This window comes from Phyllobates terribilis, unplaced genomic scaffold (assembly GCF_046119375.1).
Source record: "Phyllobates terribilis strain yellow unplaced genomic scaffold, ASM4611937v1 Scaffold_1__5_contigs__length_1240528914, whole genome shotgun sequence".
Taxonomy (NCBI): Eukaryota; Metazoa; Chordata; class Amphibia; order Anura; family Dendrobatidae; genus Phyllobates; species Phyllobates terribilis.
This window is the reverse complement of record NW_027362761.1, coordinates 225,478,631-225,501,505: the sequence shown is the minus strand read 5'-3', so window position 1 is coordinate 225,501,505 and position 22,875 is coordinate 225,478,631. Positions and strand designations below refer to the sequence as shown.

At 37.3% G+C, this 22,875-nt stretch overlaps 1 protein-coding gene across 1 annotated transcript; it reads right to left on the bottom strand.

Moving 5' to 3' along the window:
* Positions 1–2,386: 2,386 nt before the first annotated feature.
* On the bottom strand, positions 2,387–21,032 carry S1PR3 (sphingosine-1-phosphate receptor 3). The gene is made up of 2 exons (XM_073671004.1): positions 20,828–21,032; positions 2,387–10,370 (listed from the first exon to the last, which is right to left on the bottom strand). Exon 2 carries the CDS (start codon positions 10,218–10,220, stop codon positions 9,090–9,092), a length of 1,131 nt encoding a protein of 376 aa, XP_073527105.1. The 5' UTR covers positions 10,221–10,370; positions 20,828–21,032; the 3' UTR covers positions 2,387–9,089.
* Between the last annotated feature and the right edge of the window lie 1,843 nt (positions 21,033–22,875).

Below are 22,875 nucleotides of genomic sequence, written 5' to 3'. Positions count from 1 at the left end.
ATGTGCCTAAACAGTGTAAATCCCCCACAAATTACTCCATTTTGGAAACTAGACCCCTCAAGGAATTTATATAGATGTGTGGTGTGCACCTTGAACCTTAAGGGGCTTCCAAGAATTTTATAATGCAGAGCCGTGAAAATTAAAAAAAAAAAACATTTTTCCCACAAAAATATTATTTTAGCCCCAAATTTTTTATTTTCACAAGGGTAATAGGAGAAAATGGAAGCCAAAATTTGTTGTGCAATTTTTCTAGAGTACGCACATACCCCATATGTGGTGGAAAATGACTGCTTTGGTGCACAGCAGGGTTTGGAACGGAAAGAGCGCTATTTTGACTGGGATAGGTTGCAGACACCATGTCACATTTGAAGAGCCCTGTTAGACTCAGCTACTGGCTGAGCCTAGTAGGCCACCGCACATGTCAGACCCAGACATCATCATGTGACCTCTGGCTGCCATGACAACGCCAGATCGTATCACGGGGGCCATCGGAAAGGTGAGTGGATGACCCCCTCTCCCTCTCACTACCTTCTAAATGTCGCAATCGCTATGGATCGCGGCATCTAAAAGATAGAAAAGGGTTAACATCATTGAGACCTGATCCAATGCAACGGAATCACAATGCTTACAGGACCCTGTAAGCCGACGACCATTTATAATCGTCTGCGCTGCACAGAGCCCAGCAAGTGCAGACGTTGGGTGGTCGGGAAGTCGGGAAGTGATTAATAAATCAATAGCACCCATAAAAATAAAAAACTTTGTAACATCTTATGAGACAAATCTGCTTCTTTCTCTGCCAGGACTGATCATTCATTCTCAAAACTCTTAATTCCTGGGTAAAATCTGTATTCGGTGAAGACAGACTTTCTTATTACTGAGATTGGAGATGGCAGTTACTACTGATAAGATTCTACCTAGATTGAAGGGAGAGCTAAGGGCAGAGCTCCTCCCTCCTCCTTACTTTCAACATAGAATCTTATCAATACTAGCTGTCATCTCCAGAGATGAGCAAACCCCAACTTAAAAGTTCATTGTTCGTACCGGACAGTTAGTGTCCGGTGCCAAATGCCGAACACGGACTTCTCCCGGAAGACCAATGCAATGTTCGGAGTTCTGGAGGAAGTCCATTGCAGAGAGAGAGGGAGAGAAAGAGAATGTCCGGTTCCCCTTTGTTTTCAATGGGGTTCAGGTTTTGATTCAAATTCGGTTACAGTTCTGGTACCCGAACCGAACTCGGTGCCAGAACCCGAACTTCCATGGGGCCGCTCATCCCTAGTCATCTCCAATCTCAGTAATGTAACAATCTGTCTTTAATGAATATAGATTTTACCTGTGAACTGAGAATTTTTAGAATGAATGATCAGTGCTGGTGGAGAAAGAAGCAGATATCTCTGATAAGATATATTACAAGGTTGCTTATTTTTATGGGTGCTATTGATTTATGAAATTAAAATTAAAAAGATGGGTACACTTTAAATCTTGCACTTTATCCTCACGTGAGCTAAGCAAAAAGGTTCTTTGGTTTCCGCTAGTTTATAAAAATGTTTTTTTGTTTTCCAAATTTTGGATTGCCTTTGACTGTTTTTTTTGGGGGGACTTTATCTTCATCATGACCTGTATTACATGTACTCTTCGTTCTCTGAACTTTGATTTGTATGGTCATCTTTCTGTCTTACGATTTTGTACCATGCTTCAGATTATCATCTTCAATCTGCCTGCTGGTTCTATTACAAATTCTCTAAAACTTGACCTGGGGATGAGGCTACACCTGGGGATTCACTTTACAAAGCCAATGACTCTGTGAGGGGTATGTTAGGGTAAAAAGAAAACAATCCCTTTGATTCTGCTCCTTGGTTTACCCAATGACAAATCCAGTAACGAAGCAATAATTTCACTCTCCGTCTAGGGACAATTTCCAAAACTCAATCACAAGAGCAAGCTGGGTGCAGACTTGGAGCCAACAGGGAATGCGTACAGGATTTACTTTAGAATTGTAAATGTATGAATGGATTAAAACAGATTATAATGCAATGGATGACTTGTTAAACTCTGTTTACATTAGTGTCTTTGGCTTCTGTCCACGACTTAATGAATAATAACAGATCCCATTGAGTGTTTGGCTGGTATTGTTGAGAAGAGGAATAGAATGCTGCTCTACACAACTCTTATTAATCAAGATGAAAACCCATGACTGTAAGTAAACAATCCCATTGTGAACAGAGCCAAAAATGTAATTAAAGTAATGTATTTTTAAAATAACATAACTTTTTTTTTTGCTAAATTTATCGATACATGTATTGATTTCCAAAGGTATATATGTAACCAAAAGTACGCTTAAAATAGTTTACAGCCCTATCAATGAAATAGCCAAAATAGGCAAAAAAAATGACAATTTCTGACAAATTTTATTTAGTCTACGAAAATACATTTTTTGCATAATGTGAAGTCATAAACATATTTTAATATTAACAGTGATGTCATAAACATTATTCCATGTCTTAAAGGCAAAGGAGGATATAAAATCTATTTACAGTACTTATATAGATAACGAGATTTGGCATATAAAAACATAGTGGTTTCTATCATGCAGATCAACCTCTAAGATATAGCCATAAAGCCTACACATATTTTCCGAAGGAAGGTGAACCTAGACCACATACCATGAATAAAATAATGCAGATATTTTCTACAGACAAAATTAAGTACAAAAATAAAATTAATTTTTATTTGAGATTTTGATAAAATTAACGCATAGTTCACAGCTACATAAAAAGACCCCATAAGAATAAATCTAAATACTACTTAGTAGTATAAATATTGTTTTTACTTACAATATAAACCATATGGAATACAATGCAATAAAAGACCCCATGCTATAATATTCATCTTTTAGTCACTTAAGGTTTTTTTTTTGGTTAGAAAGGCCCACATCTATTATATTAAAAACAAATAAACAATAAAAAGAACCCAGAATACTCAGGTGAGCTTTGGGAATAAAATAAGAGCAAAAACTGGAGACTTTTAAACCGGTGACAGGTCCTCTTTACCATACATAGAAGCTAACTCACCAGTTCTTGTCCAGGACTGCGTGTTTAGTTCTGACAACTAAAAAGAAACCATAATAACTGATAAAAACAAAAAAAGCATGACAATTAATGTGCAAGGAAATGATGACATATCAAATATAAAACACAAAAGTATGTGCCTTGACAATCAGTTCTGCCTAAAGTGCGTATAACTAAAAGTAACACCTTTTATTTGTTATGAGCCTCTTTTACATGCCATATGTATGGACTTTTTAGGGTGGGGTTGGCTACACAAGACCCCCTTTATTATCTAAAATGGAACAACTTTTGCTATGATTGTTGTTGCCCAACATTATATTACGTTAGTTTCCCTGTAGTGGTCACTCCAGGAGAGTTCTTTGGCTAGCCTTAGTTTCTGAAGCCAAAACATCTGATAGCTAAACTATTAGTTAGTCCGTTGTCTTCCTAGTGTGTATGTGTAACACTCTTATAGCCTTGCTCTGCAGAACACAGGATACGTCGTTGCATCCTTTGGCTAAAGCTTTACAATTGGTGCAACACAATCAAAAGTTTTTTTTTAACATTATTAGAAGACAAAAAAACACTGCATGGTTGTAATCTATAACATTGCCGATTTTGCAAGTTTTCCCACCTACAAAGAACGGAGAGGTCTGTAATTTTTATCTAGGTAGGTACACTTCACCTGTGAGAGACAGAATCTAAAAATAAAACAGGAAATCACATTGTATGATTTTTAAATAATTACATTGCATTTTATTGCATGAAATAAGTATTTGATCACCTACCTACCAGCAAGAATTCTGGCTCTCACAGACCTGTTAGTTTTTCTTTAAGAAACCCTCCTACTCTGCACTCATTACCTGTATTAATTGCACCTGTATAAAATATATTTATCTGTATAAAAGACACCTGTCCACACACTCAATCAGTCACACTCCAACCTCTCCACCATGGCCAAGACCAAAGAGCTGTCTAAGGACACCAGGGGCAAAATTATAGACCTACACAAGGCTGGGATGGGCTACAGGACAATAGACCAGCAGCTTAGTGAGAAAGCAACCACTGTTGGCACAATTATTAGATAATGGAAGAAACACAAGATGACTGTCAATCTTCCTCGGTCTGGGGCACCATGCAAGATCTCTCCTCATGGGGTAAGGATGATTCTGAAAAAGGTCAGGAATCAGCCCAGCAATACACGGGAGGTCCTGGTCAATGACCTGAAGAGAGCTGGGACCACAGTCTCAGACATTACTGTTAGTAACACACTATACCATCATGGATTAAAATCGTGCACGGCACGAAACATCCCACTGCTCATGCCAGCACATGTCCAGGCCCATTTGAAGTTTGCCAATGACCATCTGAATGATCCAGAGAAGGCATGGGAGAAGGTCATGTGGTAAGGTGAGACCAAAATAGAAATTTTTGGTATCAACTCCACTCACCGTGTTTGAAGGAAGAAGGATGAGTGCAACCCAAGAACACAGTCCAAACTGTGAAGCATGGTGAGGGAAACATACTCTGGGGGTGCTTTTCTGCAAAGGGGACGGGACAACTGCACCATATTGAAGGGAGAATGGATGGGGTCATGTATCGCAAAATTTTGGCCAACAACCTCTTTGACTGAGTAAGAGCATTGAAGATAGGTCGTGACTGGGTCTTTCAGCATGAAAATGACCTGAAACACATAGCCACGGCACCTAAGGAGTGACTCCATAAGAAGCATTTCAAGGTCCTGGAGTGGCCTAGCCAGTCTCCAGACCTGAACCCAATAGAACATTTTTGGAGGGAGCTGAAACTCAATGTTGCCCAGCGACAGCACCAAAACCTGAAAGATCTGGAGAAGATCTGTCCGGAGGACTGGGCCAAAATCCCTGCTGCATTGTGTGCAAACTTGGTCAATAACTACAGGAAACGTCTGACCTCTGTAATTACAAACAAAGGTTACTGTACCAAATATTAAGTTCTATTTTTCTATTGCATCAAATATTTATTTCATGCATTAAAATGCAAATTCATTATGTAAAAATCATACAATGTGATTTTCTGGATTATTTTTAAAGATTCTGCCTCTCACTGGTGGAGTGTATCCACGTTAAAATGGCAAACCTTTGTAGGTGGGAAAACTTGCAAAATCGGTAGTGTATCAAATACTTATTTTCCTCACTGTATACAGTATGTATATATATTTTAGCCCAATACAAAGCGTGTGAAACTCAATTTTGTATTTCAGATATTTCAGCCTTCCTGGATTATTAGATACCTATTTAAAGGTAATCTGTCACTAGGTTTTTGCTATTTAATCTGAGAATAGCATAATGTAGAGACAGCAACCCTGATTCCAGTGATGTGTCACTTATTGGTCAGCTTAGTGTAGTTTTTATAAAATCATTGTTTTATCAGCAGGAGATTATCACTAGAAAACTAGTTTTCTTGTGCCATTTAATCCTCCTGCTCTGTATAACCTCGCCCCCACCACTGATTAGCAGCTTTCTGCCTATGCACAGTGTACACAAAAAGCTGTGGTGTGGTTGAGCTTAAACAGAGATCACCATTCAGAGAAATGGTAGTTCTGCAGCAGATTAAATAATAAGTTTAGCAAAATGACAACAAGCAGCTTAGTAAGTGACACATCACTGGAATCAGGGTCTCTGTCCCTATATTATGCTGCTCTTGGATTACATAAAAAGCTGGTAATAGATCCCCTTTAAGAGAATTTCCTTGATCAGATTCAGCACATTTAGCATTAGAATTTGCCCTTGTAAATTGTAATTGATGAGCCTAATTTTAGTTTAACTAAGCTATCCCAAATAATATAATGATCACGTATGACATTTTAAGCCTCAGGGTTTTGTAGTGTCCTTACAATGAATGGTGCCTTCCAAAAATAATTTGCTTTTAATTATAATGCACTGGCTAAATAATATTATTATGCCATTTACAAGTTTTTTAGTTCTAGCTTTACTGATATCTATAATTTCCACGCTTATACTTTGCTTTATGAAATATTACACTCTCGTAATGCTTGTAAAATAGCATTATTAATGGGAAAATCTGTAATATAAAGCAACTGCCCTTCTAAGGAATACTAGAAAACATCCAATTGAGCCAGAAGATGTTTTCTCTCTTAGTTACAAATCTAATGTGACATCTATAAAACAAATTGTTATCGTTCAGCAGAGAACATGAAGAAAAAGCAAGACAAATCCATCAAGCTACCAATGGAGCACTTGAACGCGTGGAAACAATCAGACTTCTAATGTGCTGATGGAAACATTGTACTTCTGAATGATGCACTTGTCAAACTAATCGTCCACTCACAAAATACTGTAAAAGCTCCTACTCTTTTTAGTAAAATGATACATCATAGTCTAGGGCCCTACTGATCTCTGAAAAAAAGCCTAATGCATCTTGGAGCAGTGGTTGACTAGTCGTCTTTCCCTCTTGTTGCCTCGGATGGAAATTTGGTGTAATGACGGGCAAAGTGCTTCCACTTGTACACAATCTATCCTGAAGTATTGAATACTTCACCCAGATCTATCTGTAAAAAGTTATTTCCACTGAAGAAATACAAGCAATGCTACCATAGGTAAATCATTTAACCATAAAGTAGATTTATACCTTACCAGATATAATAGGTTAATTTTGAAGTCAAAGCTAAAGTGGTCACAGTAAAAAGATGGCGCTGATAAATGTATGTTGTATATATCAGTACTGGATGATCAAAAGTATATACTAGTCAACAAGATCATTTTTGGAATAGATGTAGACGAGAAATGACATGAGCCAAGTTCTTTGCAACCCTCGTGAACATCAGTTTTCCTTTTGATAGTGTCTAATTGATCACATGCATGAAGACATTCCTACTCCAGCCAACAGCAGGCTACATAAGGCAATATTTGTCACCTCCAATCCTCAGGATCCCCCAACTATTCTTGCTTTCCTTAGTATTTGCATAATTGATATGAAAAACTCAGGAATCATCCTAGGGTCTACTGAAACCATGACCTTCTGGTGGGACGTGAGGACTAGAGTTGAGAAAAACTGAAATAAGGAATGCATTGTTGATAGATGTTTTTTAATGATATTTTACAGTAAAGTAACCCGTCAATGCAAAATCACGTACATGTACATGTTTGTGGAGGCGATCACATGTGGAGAGAGGTCAGGAGCTGAGTGACCTCCACACATGTCTAATGCTATGGATTATATAGCAGACATCAGTGTCTTACTGCAAAGGCTGGAGCGCGATCTTTGACAGCTACATTTAAATGGGACACACGCCAGCTAACAAGTCACCGATTGTCCCCCCGTGATGTGATCAGATGGGATATCTTGGCAGTTAATGGCATGCCGAAGGCTCCCATTGCTGCCATCTTGGTACTTCACTGGCTGAGCTTTATAGGAGACCAAGGTTTCCACTATATAGTGCAATAAATGATCAGGCGATCACAGGTTGAAGTCCAATAAAGCACAAAAAAAATAAAAAGTAAAAAAAAGGTTAAAATTATATAAAAATGAAAATTCCTATCAAACACCTTTTCCTCCGTTAAACATAAAAAAATTAAAAAAGATAAAAAAATAAGCATACTTAGTATCACCACATCAATAAAATACTAGCCTGTCAAAATATAAAATGAAATAACCCATGCAGTAAAAGTCGTAATGAGAAAAAAAGTCAAAACATCAGAATTGCGTTTTTTCCGGTCACTACTCCTCCCTAAAAAGAATGCAGTAAAAAGCGAATTAAATGTCATACCCCAAATTGGTATCAGTAAAACCATCAACTTGGCAACACACAAAAAACCTCAAACAGCTCAATCGACGGAAAATGATATATTACACGTGGTGGAAAATGGTGACACAAACGAAAAATGTTTTGAACTTTTTACACCATTTAAATAAAAAAAAAAATCTATGTCGATTTGGTATTTCCATAATCATACTGACCTGGAAAATCATGTTTAAGACTTATTTTTACCATACATGCCATAAAAACAAAACCCTAAAAAAATGGCAAAATTTTATTTTTTCTAACAATTTCACTGCATTCGGATTTTTTTCTGTTTTCCAGTCAATTGAATCTTAAAACTAATGATGTCATTCAAAACTACAACTTGTCCTGCAAAAAAGAAAAGCCCTCATCCTGTTATGTTATGTTGACAGAATAAAAAAGTTATGGCTCTTGGAAGAAGGGGAGGAAAAAATCAAAAGCTTAAAAATGAAAAATCGCACTATCCTTAGGGAGTTAAGGGGGTTTTCCCTTTCAGAAAACTCTCTTTCATAGGCTGCGGTAGCTATAAAAAAAAAAAAAGAAGAACAGAAGGACATTACTTACCCACCCTGGGTCTCTGCCACTGCTCCAGTCTCTGTTTTGTGTCTGTGCTGATGCGAATCATTGAGCTCAATGACTCATCTACATGGGCGAAGCCGCTGTGTTCACTGATTGGCTGCAGTGCTATCGTTATGATGTCACCGCTGCAACCAATCAACAGAGATAGGGGCAGCGGCAGAGATCTCAAAAGTGTAAGTAATGCTCGATTTGTTTTTCTATAGCTGCTACTATGAAAGTTTTCGGAAAGGGGACAACCCCTTTAAATGTAGCACAAGTCATTTACATTACAATACTGTATAGTGGGTCTGTGTCACAGTAATAGTGATGTACTGGCAAACATAAAATGTACAAACATATCTCTTTAATAAAGCTAAATGATTCCATGTGTCATGTATCACATACAGACCAGACATGATGCAATGGTCATCTGAAGGTACTTATATAACTAGTGTATTATAATGGACAGATATAGAACTGACAAGAGCAAGGGATTCTCCAATGTAATGGTGTGGAGCATGCACTTTATTTCCTGAGTTGGAACACTTAGTGAAAACATCGGAGTCCATGCATTAAATATAGAAATACATCTTCTTGTATAATCCACTAAATTGTCATAATTTAAGTGCAGAAACAACTGTAGAAAATATACAGTTTCCATGTTCCAAAGCTCCTTAATGCGGAGCTGATCGTGTCTTAGGCAACAATCATTTGATGATATTCCCATTCTGAAACGAAGATTCACTTTTGTCCTCTTTACTTTGAAAGTGAGATTGTATGAAGCCTTTGTGTTTCGGGGAATTGCTGCTGCTGCTGGACTTGCTCTTGCTCTGATCCGGCGTTGGCTGAATTGGTAAAGACCTCGAGGCACTGGATTTGGCCAAACAAGCGCAGACAATGCGGAAGAAAGCTCGTCGCATCTCTTTGCTGGCCAGAGTATAGATGAGAGGATTTAAGGCTGAATTGAGTACAGCTATGGCAATGAACCACTGTGTTTTATATAAGATCAGACACTCCTTTGCTTTACAGGCAACATCAATCAAAAGAAGAATAAATAAAGGAGACCAGCAGGCAATGAATACTCCGACTACAATGACAACTGTCCTCAGCAGGGCCATGGATCTCTCCGAATTGCTGTGATTTGTGACTCTTCTGCTGCTGGACTTTACTAAGACATAGATCCGGGCGTATAGGATGACTATGGCAATCAAGATGACTATGAAAATGCTGATGCAAAAGCCAACATACTTTTTAGAGTACAATGGCAGCACCGTGGAGCAGTCTTCCAAGTTGTTCCGACAGTTCCAGCCAAGGATTGGTAAGGCACCCAATGTAAATGAAATAAGCCAGCAGGTCCCAATGAGGAGAAATACACGGTACTTCTTGTTGGCATCATAAGGCCTCATTTTTATCATTGTCAAATGCCTTTCAATAGCAATGGCCAACAAACTGAATGTGGATGCACCAAGGGCCACAAACATACTGCCCTCACGTACGAACCACGCGGTCAATGAGATATTACAGGTGTTAGCTCCGGACATAAGGATGTTCACTATGTACGCAATGCCAGCTAATAAGTCACAAAGTGCTAAGTTGCCAATGAAAAAGTACATTCTGTTGTGGAATCTGTTATTTTTCCATATAGCGATCAGTACCATGAGGTTTTCCAATACTATAAAGCTGCATATGATCAGAAATAGCCAACTAGTTTTATCAATCTGATCCCCATTGCTTTTTAGAGATCTCCCCGTGTAGTTGTAGTGAAGTTTGATAGTAGTGTCACATTTCTGATTTTCTTGGACAATCAGACTTGCAGAAGTTAAGTATTCAGCCCTCATTTTAGCTTGGAGTGTAGAAGAAACAGCTGTCTTCAGTGCTGTAATTTAAAGAAAATCCACCAGAGGGCGGTGGAGCCACATCTTCTGCAACTTCTCTTTAGAATGAAGTGTAGGGAATAAGCGGGACATTCTGCAACGCAGAGGGAAATGCTGCAAAATAAAACAGAAAATATTTGAGTTGTCTAGTTTACAAGTATTTATAAACTATACCTTTTTTTCCTCTTACTTATTGCTATTGTCTATAATAAATAAGCTTAAAAAAACAGTAAAATCTAAATATTTTTCTGATGACCGATAAAGATATATCTTGTTATTAGACATGATCATATCTTTTAAAATTCGAATTTTCCGAACTTGAGAATTTTTTCTCCAAAATTTAATCTGCAGCAAATAAATTCGCCATGAATCACAGGTACTCCAGTTGCCCTGAAATGTTGTGTATAACATTTTGAGGGCTCCTAGGACTGTATCCAACCTCTTTTAATCTGTTTAATGCAAAAAAACCTTAGCAATATCAAAGTGACCTTGCCATAGAAATGGATGGTAACTGCTAGTGACCAAGGGTCAATTTAATAACAATGCACTAACAGATTTTTCTTGTCATTTAAAATTAAAAAACTGTCCAAAAAGTATCCCTCCTAGTCATGTGTGATCAGGCAGACTGGCCTGTGCAAGAAACTAACTCAAACTGACAGTGTCGCTGTTAGAGATAACATTTTCCTGCTGTGACGATGAGTTATATACTATATATTCCATAACATCCTCTGCTTACTCCCCACTAATATGCTTGCCTAAGGCAAAGAAGGCCAATTGTGACTTTCATTTGCTAGTACATGTCTCCTTTTTTTTATTGTTTTCCATTTTTTTCAACAAAACTTAACCTCCTTCCCAAAGGTACTAAGAATAACTAAGTACACGTCCAAGAAACCAGCACCTGCAACAGGTCTTTGTAATAGTGTGGTGTGTACAGATGTAAAATTGAATTAGTGAAAATATGTACAAAAAAAGTTGTTTGTGACACAAACACTGCAAGGTAGTCACAGTGAAATGTCTGGATTTTGGGGGATTTTCTTTTGCATTAAAAAAAACAATTATTCCCGCTTCACAAAGCAATTGCTGGAGGAATGCAAAAATTGAATTGTCACTTGTGACAAGCAAGCACACCATCTAACTTACGCTGATTTCAGATTTTTTTTCTGTAAAAAATATTGTGCTGCCTTGCGGCTGCTTTCTAGTGCACTATGAATGAAGAAAAAAGAAAGTGTGATTCAAATTTAGCAGGACAGGTGCTAGCTACACAATATGACTGATTAATCATAATCTGGTACTGCTGCAGCCACCTCTCCTATCTCTCTCTCTCTCCCCCTATCAATTGAACATATGTATTATTAGCAGACTACTACACTCATCTTCAGTGCTGCAGTTATTCGACATGTTACTGTCTAAATTATTTCTCCAATATTTTAAGACTTTCCCTTCCTATCTCTAATTTTGAGCTGTGAGCTCTGACGGAATCGCACTATTCTAAAATTACCTCAAAATGGCTGCTGCATTTCTTGGCTTTTATACAGGCTATGATGGTTCCTCTTGATTGGCTGCACTATACCATATGATTTAATAGCTGCAAGGCATTATGGGGATCCTTAACTCCTGTGGCCATGTCAATCTTCTTTGACTACTGATGTAACCTTCTGTAATGTGTTAAAAGGCAGTGGGTATGTTTTTGGCGATTCATGTAAATCAATTTGCAAAATATTCTAATTCGCTGAGACCTGCAAATTTAACGCAGTTTGACTCAAATTTGACTTGAATCGATTCTATCATCTCTAGTTTTTATGTTACTTTAATCCCTTCCTTGGTACGTTCAATGTTCGATGCTAGTGGATGATGTGGGTGCAGGCGCAGAGTCTGTACCATACCCAGCAGATGCCTCTGTATTGCATAGCCAACATTTGCATCTAGCAGCAGCCCATGTTAACCTCTTAAATGCCACTGTTATTCTCTGGCTTAAGATGCGTGGCCTGCGGGGGCTTGCTGTTCCCTGTGCCTATCGGCCCCCTGTAATGTGATTGCGGGGTACTGATGGTTTTCCATGGCAGATCGAGGTGTGCTGAAAGCCCCCATGCCTGCTATGACGATGCTTCTGTGAAGACCAGATTGTGCTTGGCTTTGTAGGAAACTGATTGTCCCTATACTGTGATATCACGGTGAATAGAACAATGATCAGATGATGGAAGGTTCAAGTCTACCAAACTTTTTATACATTAACAATACAAAAAAAAATGCAAAAAAAAATTATTTCACCTCCTTTTCCCCTATTAAAAATAAATAATAAAACAAAGTAAAAATAAAAATTTGGCATGACGGTAAAAGTCTGATTTTTCAAAATATAAAATAAATGAATCCTTAGCATAAAAGCTATAAAGAGAAAGGCAAACAGCAGAAACAGAAGAATTACATATTTTTTGAGTCACTGCGTCTCCACCAAAAACTGCAATATGAAGTGATTGAAATGTCACATCTACACCAAAATGTTATCAATGGCAACATCCGAAAAAAACAAGCTCTCACACAGCTCTGTTGAAGAGAAAATAAAAAGTTACGGGTCTCAGAATATGGCTAGACAAACCAAATTTTTCTTTTCAAATTTGACATTTTTTTTCACTACTTAAAAAAAAATGGAATTCAAATAAAAAAAAAACAACTAAATAATAATTTAGTATTGCCGTAACTGTACTGACCTAAAGAATCATGTTGAGAGGTCTTTTACAAAATCAATAAACAACGTAAAACAAACTCAAAAACACAATGACATTTTTTTTTAAAAATTTCACTACACTTGGTGATTTTTTTTCCCCCCGTACGTTGTATGTTAAAATGAATGGTGTCATTTAAAATCACATCTTGTAAAAACAAACAAGCCCTCATATGGTTTCAGCGAGGGGAAGAATAAAAAAGTTATGGCTCTTGCAAAAGGATGAGGAAAAAACAATAGTGCAAAAATTGTAAAATCACCTGGTCATGATAAGGTTAATGAGTTTTTCCATGTTGGACATTTATGGCATATCGAGGGGCAGTGTCGGCCTGGTGTGCCTAGTGCCCACCTATAACCAACTCCAGAGCCCCACTTTTCAGCTACATGCAAATGTGACATTATTATCAATCACAAATTTATATAACAATGATAATGGTAGATTGTTACATGAATAAGATGTGGCCTTTATTTGTACATAGTGATTCAAGTATATTGTGCCAATTACTGATCATATAAGATAATGGTGGTCCACTACTGCACAGGGGCCCACCAGAGGATTCTCCAGTTCTCCTGTGGGCCAGTCCATGCCTGTTGACGGAATATGTCATAGACATCTGATAGTCCCCCATTCTGGTGATTAGAGGGGGGTCACATCCCTACCTATCTAATAGTTTTCGGCTATGATGTTCTTAATTGCTACATAGTAATCCCCTTCAGACAGGGTCCGTACAGCGCCGCACTACAAGGCTATGGTCAAACAGTGTGCTGCCCCATGGTGCCTCCTTTGTATTGTATCTGCAATACAGAGATATCTTCCCTGAAATCAGAGTTTTACAATTTCTGTACTTTCACAATCATACATCATTCACTAAAAACTTCGGCATACTTCAGTGTGAAATTTGGTGGGCATGTGGAACTACATTGCCCAGTAGACTCCAATTGGTGCAGCATTACAGCACTTTACAACGTGGACATTGAGGGGCCCAAATATATCCTTGTGTAGGAGTTCTAGTACATATTTGGTTTATCCTTCCATAATGCTTCCACTGTCTGGGATTTATCCCCAATTCCTCCAAATTCCAGCCTAATGTGTGATTCTGGACTAATCCAGACAATTAGGTCATGGACCTGCGCCTATCATGAGAATCTTGGACCCGGGAATGCTGCCAATGTGTTTTTTAATTTGAAGATGCAATTAAGATTAAAATGTTTTTGATTCCGTCTTATCTTATAATGGTAATTGTGTAGATGGAAGTCATTATAAGTGGTTTGGTGCGGTAAATGGCTGCTCAGGGAACCAACTAACGTAGCTGTCAGCCAGATGCTGGACATGGTTTATCATTTGTGTCAAGCATAGAGCAGTGACCTTGATGTGAAGGAAGGCCAGCACCCTGCCTTAGGCAGCCATTACCATGCGGAAGCTGCAGGCATGATGGATGCTTTCTTATTTAAATTCGGGAATAATTAATGCTCAGAAGACCTGGATGATTCCTAGGCCGGACATATAACTCATATGACAGTCATTGTTCTTGCCTACACCCTATATTATAGAAAATTCAGATATTCTCAAAAATATATATTGCATATACATGAAAACATATACAGAAAAATGGAAAATCATATGCAAGCTAACAGAACGGCCATATTCTCTGTACTTATAGCACCACTCTAGCATTTTTTTTTTTGCAACGCTGAAGTGGTGCTTCTAATCTTAGGTCCCTGCCCCTAGTCTTATACTCATCTGCCACCATCTTTACCTTCTATCACACTGACGGTCACTTCTGTCGGCTGCTGCAGTGTTTCATGAAGCGGCGCAGAGGTCACAACTCAGTACAAGTCTATGAGAGCCTCATTCTGGCCTCGTTCTGGCTCTCATAGACTTGCATTGAGAACTTGTGATGTAACTTCTGACTTCTGGGCCAGTCAGAAGTTGCAGTCACAAGATAGCGATGCGGGACCGGAGCAGAGGTGAAAAAAGGTGAAGACGTTGGAGGTTTAGTATAAGACCGGGTGCAGGGATTTACATTAGAAGCGCAACTACAGCGCTGAAAAGAACAACAACGCTGGAGTGGTGCTTTCAACGAAAGGTTCACACAAAATGCTTTTGATAAAAAATTGTATAAAAGACCCCATACACACAGTTTTCAAGTGCAATTTTTAGTACTTGTGCCTTCCTATGGGACATTGAGCCATTGTTCCCTATTTGGAAACCCACTTGTTACCTCTGTACTCCCTATAGTGGGGGGTATTTTATTTATGCCTCCAACATAAACTTCTGCTGTTAACCATATCGTGCCATACAACACAGTGACGGACACAAATATAACGCAGCGATGTACACACACACAAGAGGCCTCCTGTGTTAGAACAGTATATGGGCCCATCGCAGTCCAATAGCTCATATAATACACCCTTTATGTGTCTGTGACAGAACCTGCTTGTTGCTTTGGAGGTGATAGCCAGCCCCCTTTCCTGTTGGACCATTGTGCAGTTGCAACAATGGTATGTTCTCCCTTCATACATCGTTCATTGTTACAGAGGAAAGCAATACCATCCTAATAGCCAGGTCAATGGGGGTTTATAGCTATGTTTAGCGCATGTGCTGAACACCTTTCTGCTGCATACGCCAAACACACTCACAAATCATAATGTGAACACAGCCTTAGGAATTTGTAGCTTGCACCACTTGACTTTCAGTCAATATTCTCTTCCCTGACATATCTGATAATGCATTGGTTGTAATTAACTTTTAATCTAACAATTATTTAGACCATAAACATCATTGATATATATGTAGATTTGGATTTCCAAGATCTTTCTTTTGATCAGCACATCATTGCCACTGGAAAGATTTGCATGTTTCCAAAACAAGCGGCAATTACAAGAGGCAATGTGCCGGCATTCACCGAGAACAATAGCTTTGAAATGAGAGGGTGCTCTCTGCTTGCATGTGAAGAGTGTTCAGAAGAATAGCTTTAGTCACAGTTACCCAGCTGTACTGTTAGGTTAATAGGTGACCTGCAGAACTTCTTAGCCTGGAGACGTGAATAAAACTGGTCATCATTGCTATTAAAGTGGAGCTCTGCTTTGTTCTTAGGATTGGGGCATTTGTGGCCTCTAAAGTATTCACACTTACCTATCTATCCATATATGTAATATCTATCTATCCACCTATTATCTATCTACCTATCTATCCATATATCTACCTATCTATCCATCCATCTATCTACCTATCTATCGATATCTATCTATCTATCTATCTATCTATCTATCCATATATCTATCACGTATCTATCTATCCATAATCTATCTATCTATCTATCTATCAATCTATCTATCTTTCCATATATCTATCCATATATTTATCTATTTATCTATCCATCTATCTATCTATCTATCTATCTATCTATCTATCACATATCTATCTATCCATATATCTGTCCATTTATCTATTATCTATCCATATATCTATCTATCACATATCTATCTGCCTATCTTATCTATCTATCTTTATATCTATCTATCTGTATTTCTATCTATTTATCTATCTATCTATCATCTATCTATCTATTTATCATCTATCTATCATCCATAAATCTATCTGTATATCTATCTATTATCTATCTATTTATCTATCTATCATCTATCTAATCTATCTATGTATGTATCTATTCATCTGTCTATCTATCCATCTATCTATCTATCCCATATCTATCTATGTATCTATCTATTTAACATATCAGAAAGATATTCAGGAAGAAGCAACATTGTGGCTAAAGGATATATATATATTATGCAACTGACACATTGTATGCAAATAGAACTGTGTGATTTCCTAAAACATAACCCAAATGTGCAGATTTCTGTTCATTCAGCGTGCAGACAAGCAAGGCGGCCTTAATGGGCCCTGGAGATGATATGTTTATTGATGGAGAACCCTAACATGACCTACAGATTCCTATGGCTCTGAGACTTTTCTGAAGTAACCTATCCTATTTCATCTTGAATTCCCCTGGTGAATTTGATATAACTACTTCCTCTACAGCAAATTCCATTCTCACCACTCTTTAAGGAACAAGTATTTAATTTTACTTGTTACTTTCTTTGCCAAAAATCCATTTAATGATTTTTGGGTTTGAGTGCCTTATGCCAATACATAAAAATACACAATAATTATTAATAATGATAAAAGTGCAGATTTTCTATTGATGTTTTTCACCTTCAGTAAAACCTATTATCTAAGCTGACCTGCATCTAAATATGATGCAAAGTATTGAGCAAATTGTCAACTTGTGTTTCATGGATAAACTACAAAACTTTCAAAATACATATTTGGTGCCATAGCATAGCAAATAGTACATAGAGATAAATCTGCTCTATATAATTATCTCTATGTACTGTAGACTACGGCCATGGGTATGCTGCGGGCCATCACCAGGGATCTCAACCTTGAAGAGGATAGGGTGAAATTTGATGAAAATTTGCAGCAAAATCAATATCTATGTCCACATATAACAATCTGAGGACATAATATACTAATGCCATTCATTATTCACCGGTAATTATTAATTGTTAATGGTTTCTACAATGGGCTATAGAAAAAATAAATACAGAAAAATTCAATAGATTCAAACAGATTGATTGTCCAGTTTTTGGTATCCATATGCTAACAAGTACCGTACTACAACTTGATGAACTTTAACCGGTCCATTAACGATAATGTTCTTTTTTGATTTATGTTTCGTGTTTCTAGAAAGTTTGAAACCATTATGACAAATTACACTGAGGAATACACTGAGAAGTGACGTGTGATGAGGTATCACATCTTTGGGTCATATTACTTGTTCAGTAATAATGCCATGTGGATGAAATATAATAATATCTCAGCATTGCCTCCTACAGGAGGGCACTACAGAGCACTACAGGTCAGTCATAGTAAGGAACCATTTCAATGGTGATTTTTAGATAACAGAAACAGTTAATTCCCTTGCCTTTTTTTAGAAAAAAAAACAAACAAAAAATATTCAAACTATGTAAATAGATTAATAACAATGTGAACAATGAACACTACTGTGTGAAACTGCATCATTCAGCCTGGAATACCTTGCATACTACATTTCCTGTTACGCGCCCAGAAGTCAGCAAGTAACTGTCTGTCTGGTCAGGTTAGAGTATACTTTCCTACATGCTATCATCTATCCAACATGACTCCATATAAATGTCATTCTGTAGGATTGTTTTTCATATTATTTTCACCTAACCTTAATACTGCATGGCATATCCTACAGGGTAATCACATAACAGATACATCATTGTTAATGAGTCTAGGTTGGTATGTTCCATTGGGAAGTACTGACATATCAGATGATAGCGACCTGTAGGAGATGACAGCACTATAGGTCTCCATGTTCCCATCCACACACATGGTCAAAAGGTTCAACAAAATAGGAACAAATCTATCTATCTATCCATATATCTATCTATCTATCTATCTATCTATCTAATATCTATCTATCTATCTATCTAATATCTATCTATCTGTCTATCCATCTATCTATCTATCTATCTATCTATCTAATATCTATCCATCTATCTATCTTTCTATCTAATATCTATCTATCTATCTATCCATATATCTATCTATCTATCTATCTATCTAATATCTATCTATCTATCTAATATCTATCTATCCATCTATCTATCTATCTATCTGTCTATCTGTCTATCCATCCTCTATCTATCTATCTATCTATCTATCCATTTATCTATTATCTATATATCTATTTATCTATCTGTATATCTATCTATTATCTATCTATTAATCAAATCAAATCTATTATCTATCTATCTATCTGTGTCTCATTCTATCTATCTATTATCTATCTGTCTATCTGTCTCTCATTCTATCTATCTATCTTTCTATATCTCATTCTATCTAGCTATCTATCTAATATCTATCTATCTGTCTATCCATCTATCTATCTATCTATCTATCTATCTAATATCTATCCATCTATCTATCTTTCTATCTAATATCTATCTATCTATCTATCTATCCATATATCTATCTATCTATCTAATATCTATCTATCTATCTAATATCTATCTATCCATCTATCTATCTATCTATCTGTCTATCTGTCTATCCATCCTCTATCTATCTATCTATCTATCTATCCATTTATCTATTATCTATATATCTATTTATCTATCTGTATATCTATCTATTATCTATCTATTAATCAAATCAAATCTATTATCTATCTATCTATCTGTGTCTCATTCTATCTATCTATTATCTATCTGTCTATCTGTCTCTCATTCTATCTATCTATCTTTCTATATCTCATTCTATCTAGCTATCTATCTCTCTATCTGTCTGTCTGTCTATCATGTCTCATTTTATCTATTGATCATCTCTCATTCTATCAATTATCTATCTATCTATCTATCTATCTATCTATCTATCCCATATCTATCTATCTATCTATCTATCTATCAGCAGCACTTCAAAATTGTGATAAAAAAGGAATTTATTCATCCATTCTATCTACCCCCATACAGTATCTAGTATCTATCTGTCTATATCTATCTGCAGTTCTATCTCAATTTAGCTACAGTTCTATCTATATGGCAAAAAATGTCAGCACTCCAGACGTGAAATGGATATTATCTATCTATCTATCTATCTATCTATCTATCTATCTATCTATCTATCTATCTATCTATCTATCTATCTATTTATCTATCTATCTATTTACAGTTCTATCAAATCAAATCAAATGGGCTTTATTGGCAGGACCAAGTAAGTACATGTTGGCATTGCCAAAGCAAGTGGTAAAATAATGGGGGGATGGGGATAGGGACACATCCAGGGTGGGGTATCTGGATCCATAACACATCAGGATTGGCTTGGTCTGTCTATCTCTATCTACCCATCCAAATTTTTTTTTAAAACTGGAAACTGTTAGTAATGTTTCTATATTTATTATCAGACATCGCACCTAAATATACAAAAGGAAACCGCAAAGCCAGTGGAAATCACCAGGTGTCAAGAAAGATTCATATATGATTAATACAATATAAGATTTCTGATAAGATTGAATTAAATGTAAGTTTTTAGGATTAGCCTTGGGCATTTTCCACCAAAAGTAGAGTTCTTACCAGTGCGGCCACCTCATCACACCTATAGTAGCCTAGTGGCCGGTAGAGACACAGCTCTATAAAGCGTTATACCCAGCGAGGCCGGTCAGACTGAGTGCTATGCAGCTAGCTGTCGTTTTCAGGCATATATCTGATATAGTGCTGAAAGGGTCCTATGAATCATCCATCACAAAAGCCGTACAAGAAATCTGCCCGAGAAAAACATTTAATATAAACAATGTAAAAAGCCTAAATGATGTACATGAATAGGGCTGTACCTGGCAATGATCACAATCTTACCACATTATTTACAGTCAGATTGCAACTATAGTCTGTAATTCACATTGAAATCCACAGAGTTTTAACATACTAATGCAAATGTGTGTAACACAGAATAGTCACAGAAGTAACAAGTACACACAGATAAATAAAATATGGGATATAAGCAGAAGTATATATTGTTTATGGACTATTTATACACAGAATACTTGTAGTAAACAGTATATATGCACAGAAATATATTCAGAAATGCAGAATATATACTGAATGTTAAATATACAGAATAATGCATAGCGAATATTGACAGATGACTTTGAGATCATAAATGGAATATACACAGAAATATATATATATATATATATATATATATATATATATATATATATATATAGTATATGTAGGCATAGAGATGTATAGATCAATCACTTACCTAAAGTGTATGATATATTCAATAAATCTAATAAAATTATTTCCAAATTAGTTTATATAATCCCACACATTCCCCCAGGAAAACAGAGATCAGGATGTAGACATGGAAGAATCCCTGAGATCACTAGGATGAGTTGTCTTCCTCTCTGATGGGTTCTCTGTCCTGGAATGGAATGCTCTCTGGTCAGTCTGTAGGATGTGAATGTGAGCAGTACATCCCAGCTACCAGAGACCTCCTTATAGTCCCACCTCCTCCTCTGTAATGCTGTACCTCTAGCTGCTATACACATCAGCCCTACCACATTGTAATAGGAATTCTTCTACAGGATAGCTTTTTCAGTGGTTGGTCCAATGACAGTTTAAACTCTTATATGCCACTTATAACTGAACACATTTATGTGAGTGTGTCCGGGCTGGGACACAGTAATGGTGGTTGCACATACAGTCCAGACCAAAAGTTTGGACACAACTTCTCATTTAAAGATTTTTCTGTATTTTCATGACTATGAAAATTGTACATTCACACTGAAGGCATCAAAACTATGAATTAACACATGTGGAATTATATACTTAACAAAAAAGTGTGAAACAACTGAAAATATGTCTTATATTCTAGGTTCTTCAAAGTAGCCACCTTTTGCTTTGATGACTGCTTTGCACACTCTTGGCATTCTCTTGGTGAGCTTCAAGAGGTAGACACCGGAAATGGTTTTCACTTCACAGGTGTGCCCTGTCAGGTTTAATAAGTGGGATTTCTTGCCTTATAAATGGGGTTGGGACCATCAGTTGTGTTGTGCAGAAGTCTGATGGATACACAGCTGATAATCCTACTGAATAGACTGTTAGAATTTGTATTATGGCAAGAAAAAAGCAGCTAAGTAAAGAAAAACGAGTGGCCATCATTACTTTAAGAAATGAAGGTCAGTCAGTGCGAAAAATTGGGAAAACTTTGAAAGTGTCCCCAAGTGCAGTTGCAAAAACCATCAAGTGCTACAAAGAAACTGGCTCACATGAGGACCGCCCCAGGAAAGGAAGACCAAGAGTCACCTCTGCTTCTGAGGATAAGTTTATCCCAGTCACCAGCCTCAGAAATAGCAGGTTAACAGCAGCTCAGATTAGAGACCAGGTCAATGCCACACAGAGTTCTAGCAGCAGACACATCTCTACAACAACTGTTAAGAGGAGACTTTGTGCAGCAGGCCTTTATGGTAAAATAGCTGCTAGGAAACCACTGCTAAGGACAGGCAACAAGCAGAAGAGACTTGTTTGGGCTAAAGAACACAAGAAATGGACATTAGACCAGTGGAAATCTGTGCTTTGGTCTGATGAGTCCAAATTTGAGATCTTTGGTTCCAACCACCGTGTCTTTGTGCGACACAGAAAAGGTGAAATGGACTCTACATGCCTGGTTCCCACCTTGAAGCATGGAGGAGGAGGTGTGATGGTGTGGGGGTGCTTTGCTGGTGACACTGTTGGGGATTTATTCAAAATTGAAGGCATACTGAACCCGCATGGCTACCACAGCATCTTGCAGCGGCATGCTATTCCATCCGGTTTCCGTTTAGTTGGACCATCATTTATTTTTCAACAGGACAATGACCCCAAACACACCTCCAGGCTGTGTAAGGGCTATTTGACAAAGAAGGAGAGTGATGGGGTGCTACGCCAGATGACCTGGCCTCCACAGTCACCAGACCTGAACCCAATCGAGATGGTCTGGGGTGAGCTGGACCGCAGAGTGAAGGCAAAAGGGCCAACAAGTGCTAAGCATCTCTGCGAACTCCTTCAAGATTGTTGGAAGACCATTTCCGATGACTACCTTCTGAAGCTCATCAAGAGAATGCCAAGAGTGTGCAAAGTAGTCATCAAAGCAAAAGGTGGCTACTTTGAAGAACCTAGAATATAAGACATATTTTCAGTTGTTTCACACTTTTTTGTTAAGTATATAATTCCACATGTGTTAATTCATAGTTTTGATGCCTTCAGTGTGAATGTACAATTTTCATAGTCATGAAAATACAGAAAAATCTTTAAATGAGAAGGTGTGTC

Bases quoted from the DNA above. Each gene is read 5' to 3' on its own strand.
- S1PR3 (XM_073671004.1), bottom strand. From the start codon at position 10,220: ATGAGGGCTGAATACTTAACTTCTGCAAGTCTGATTGTCCAAGAAAAT.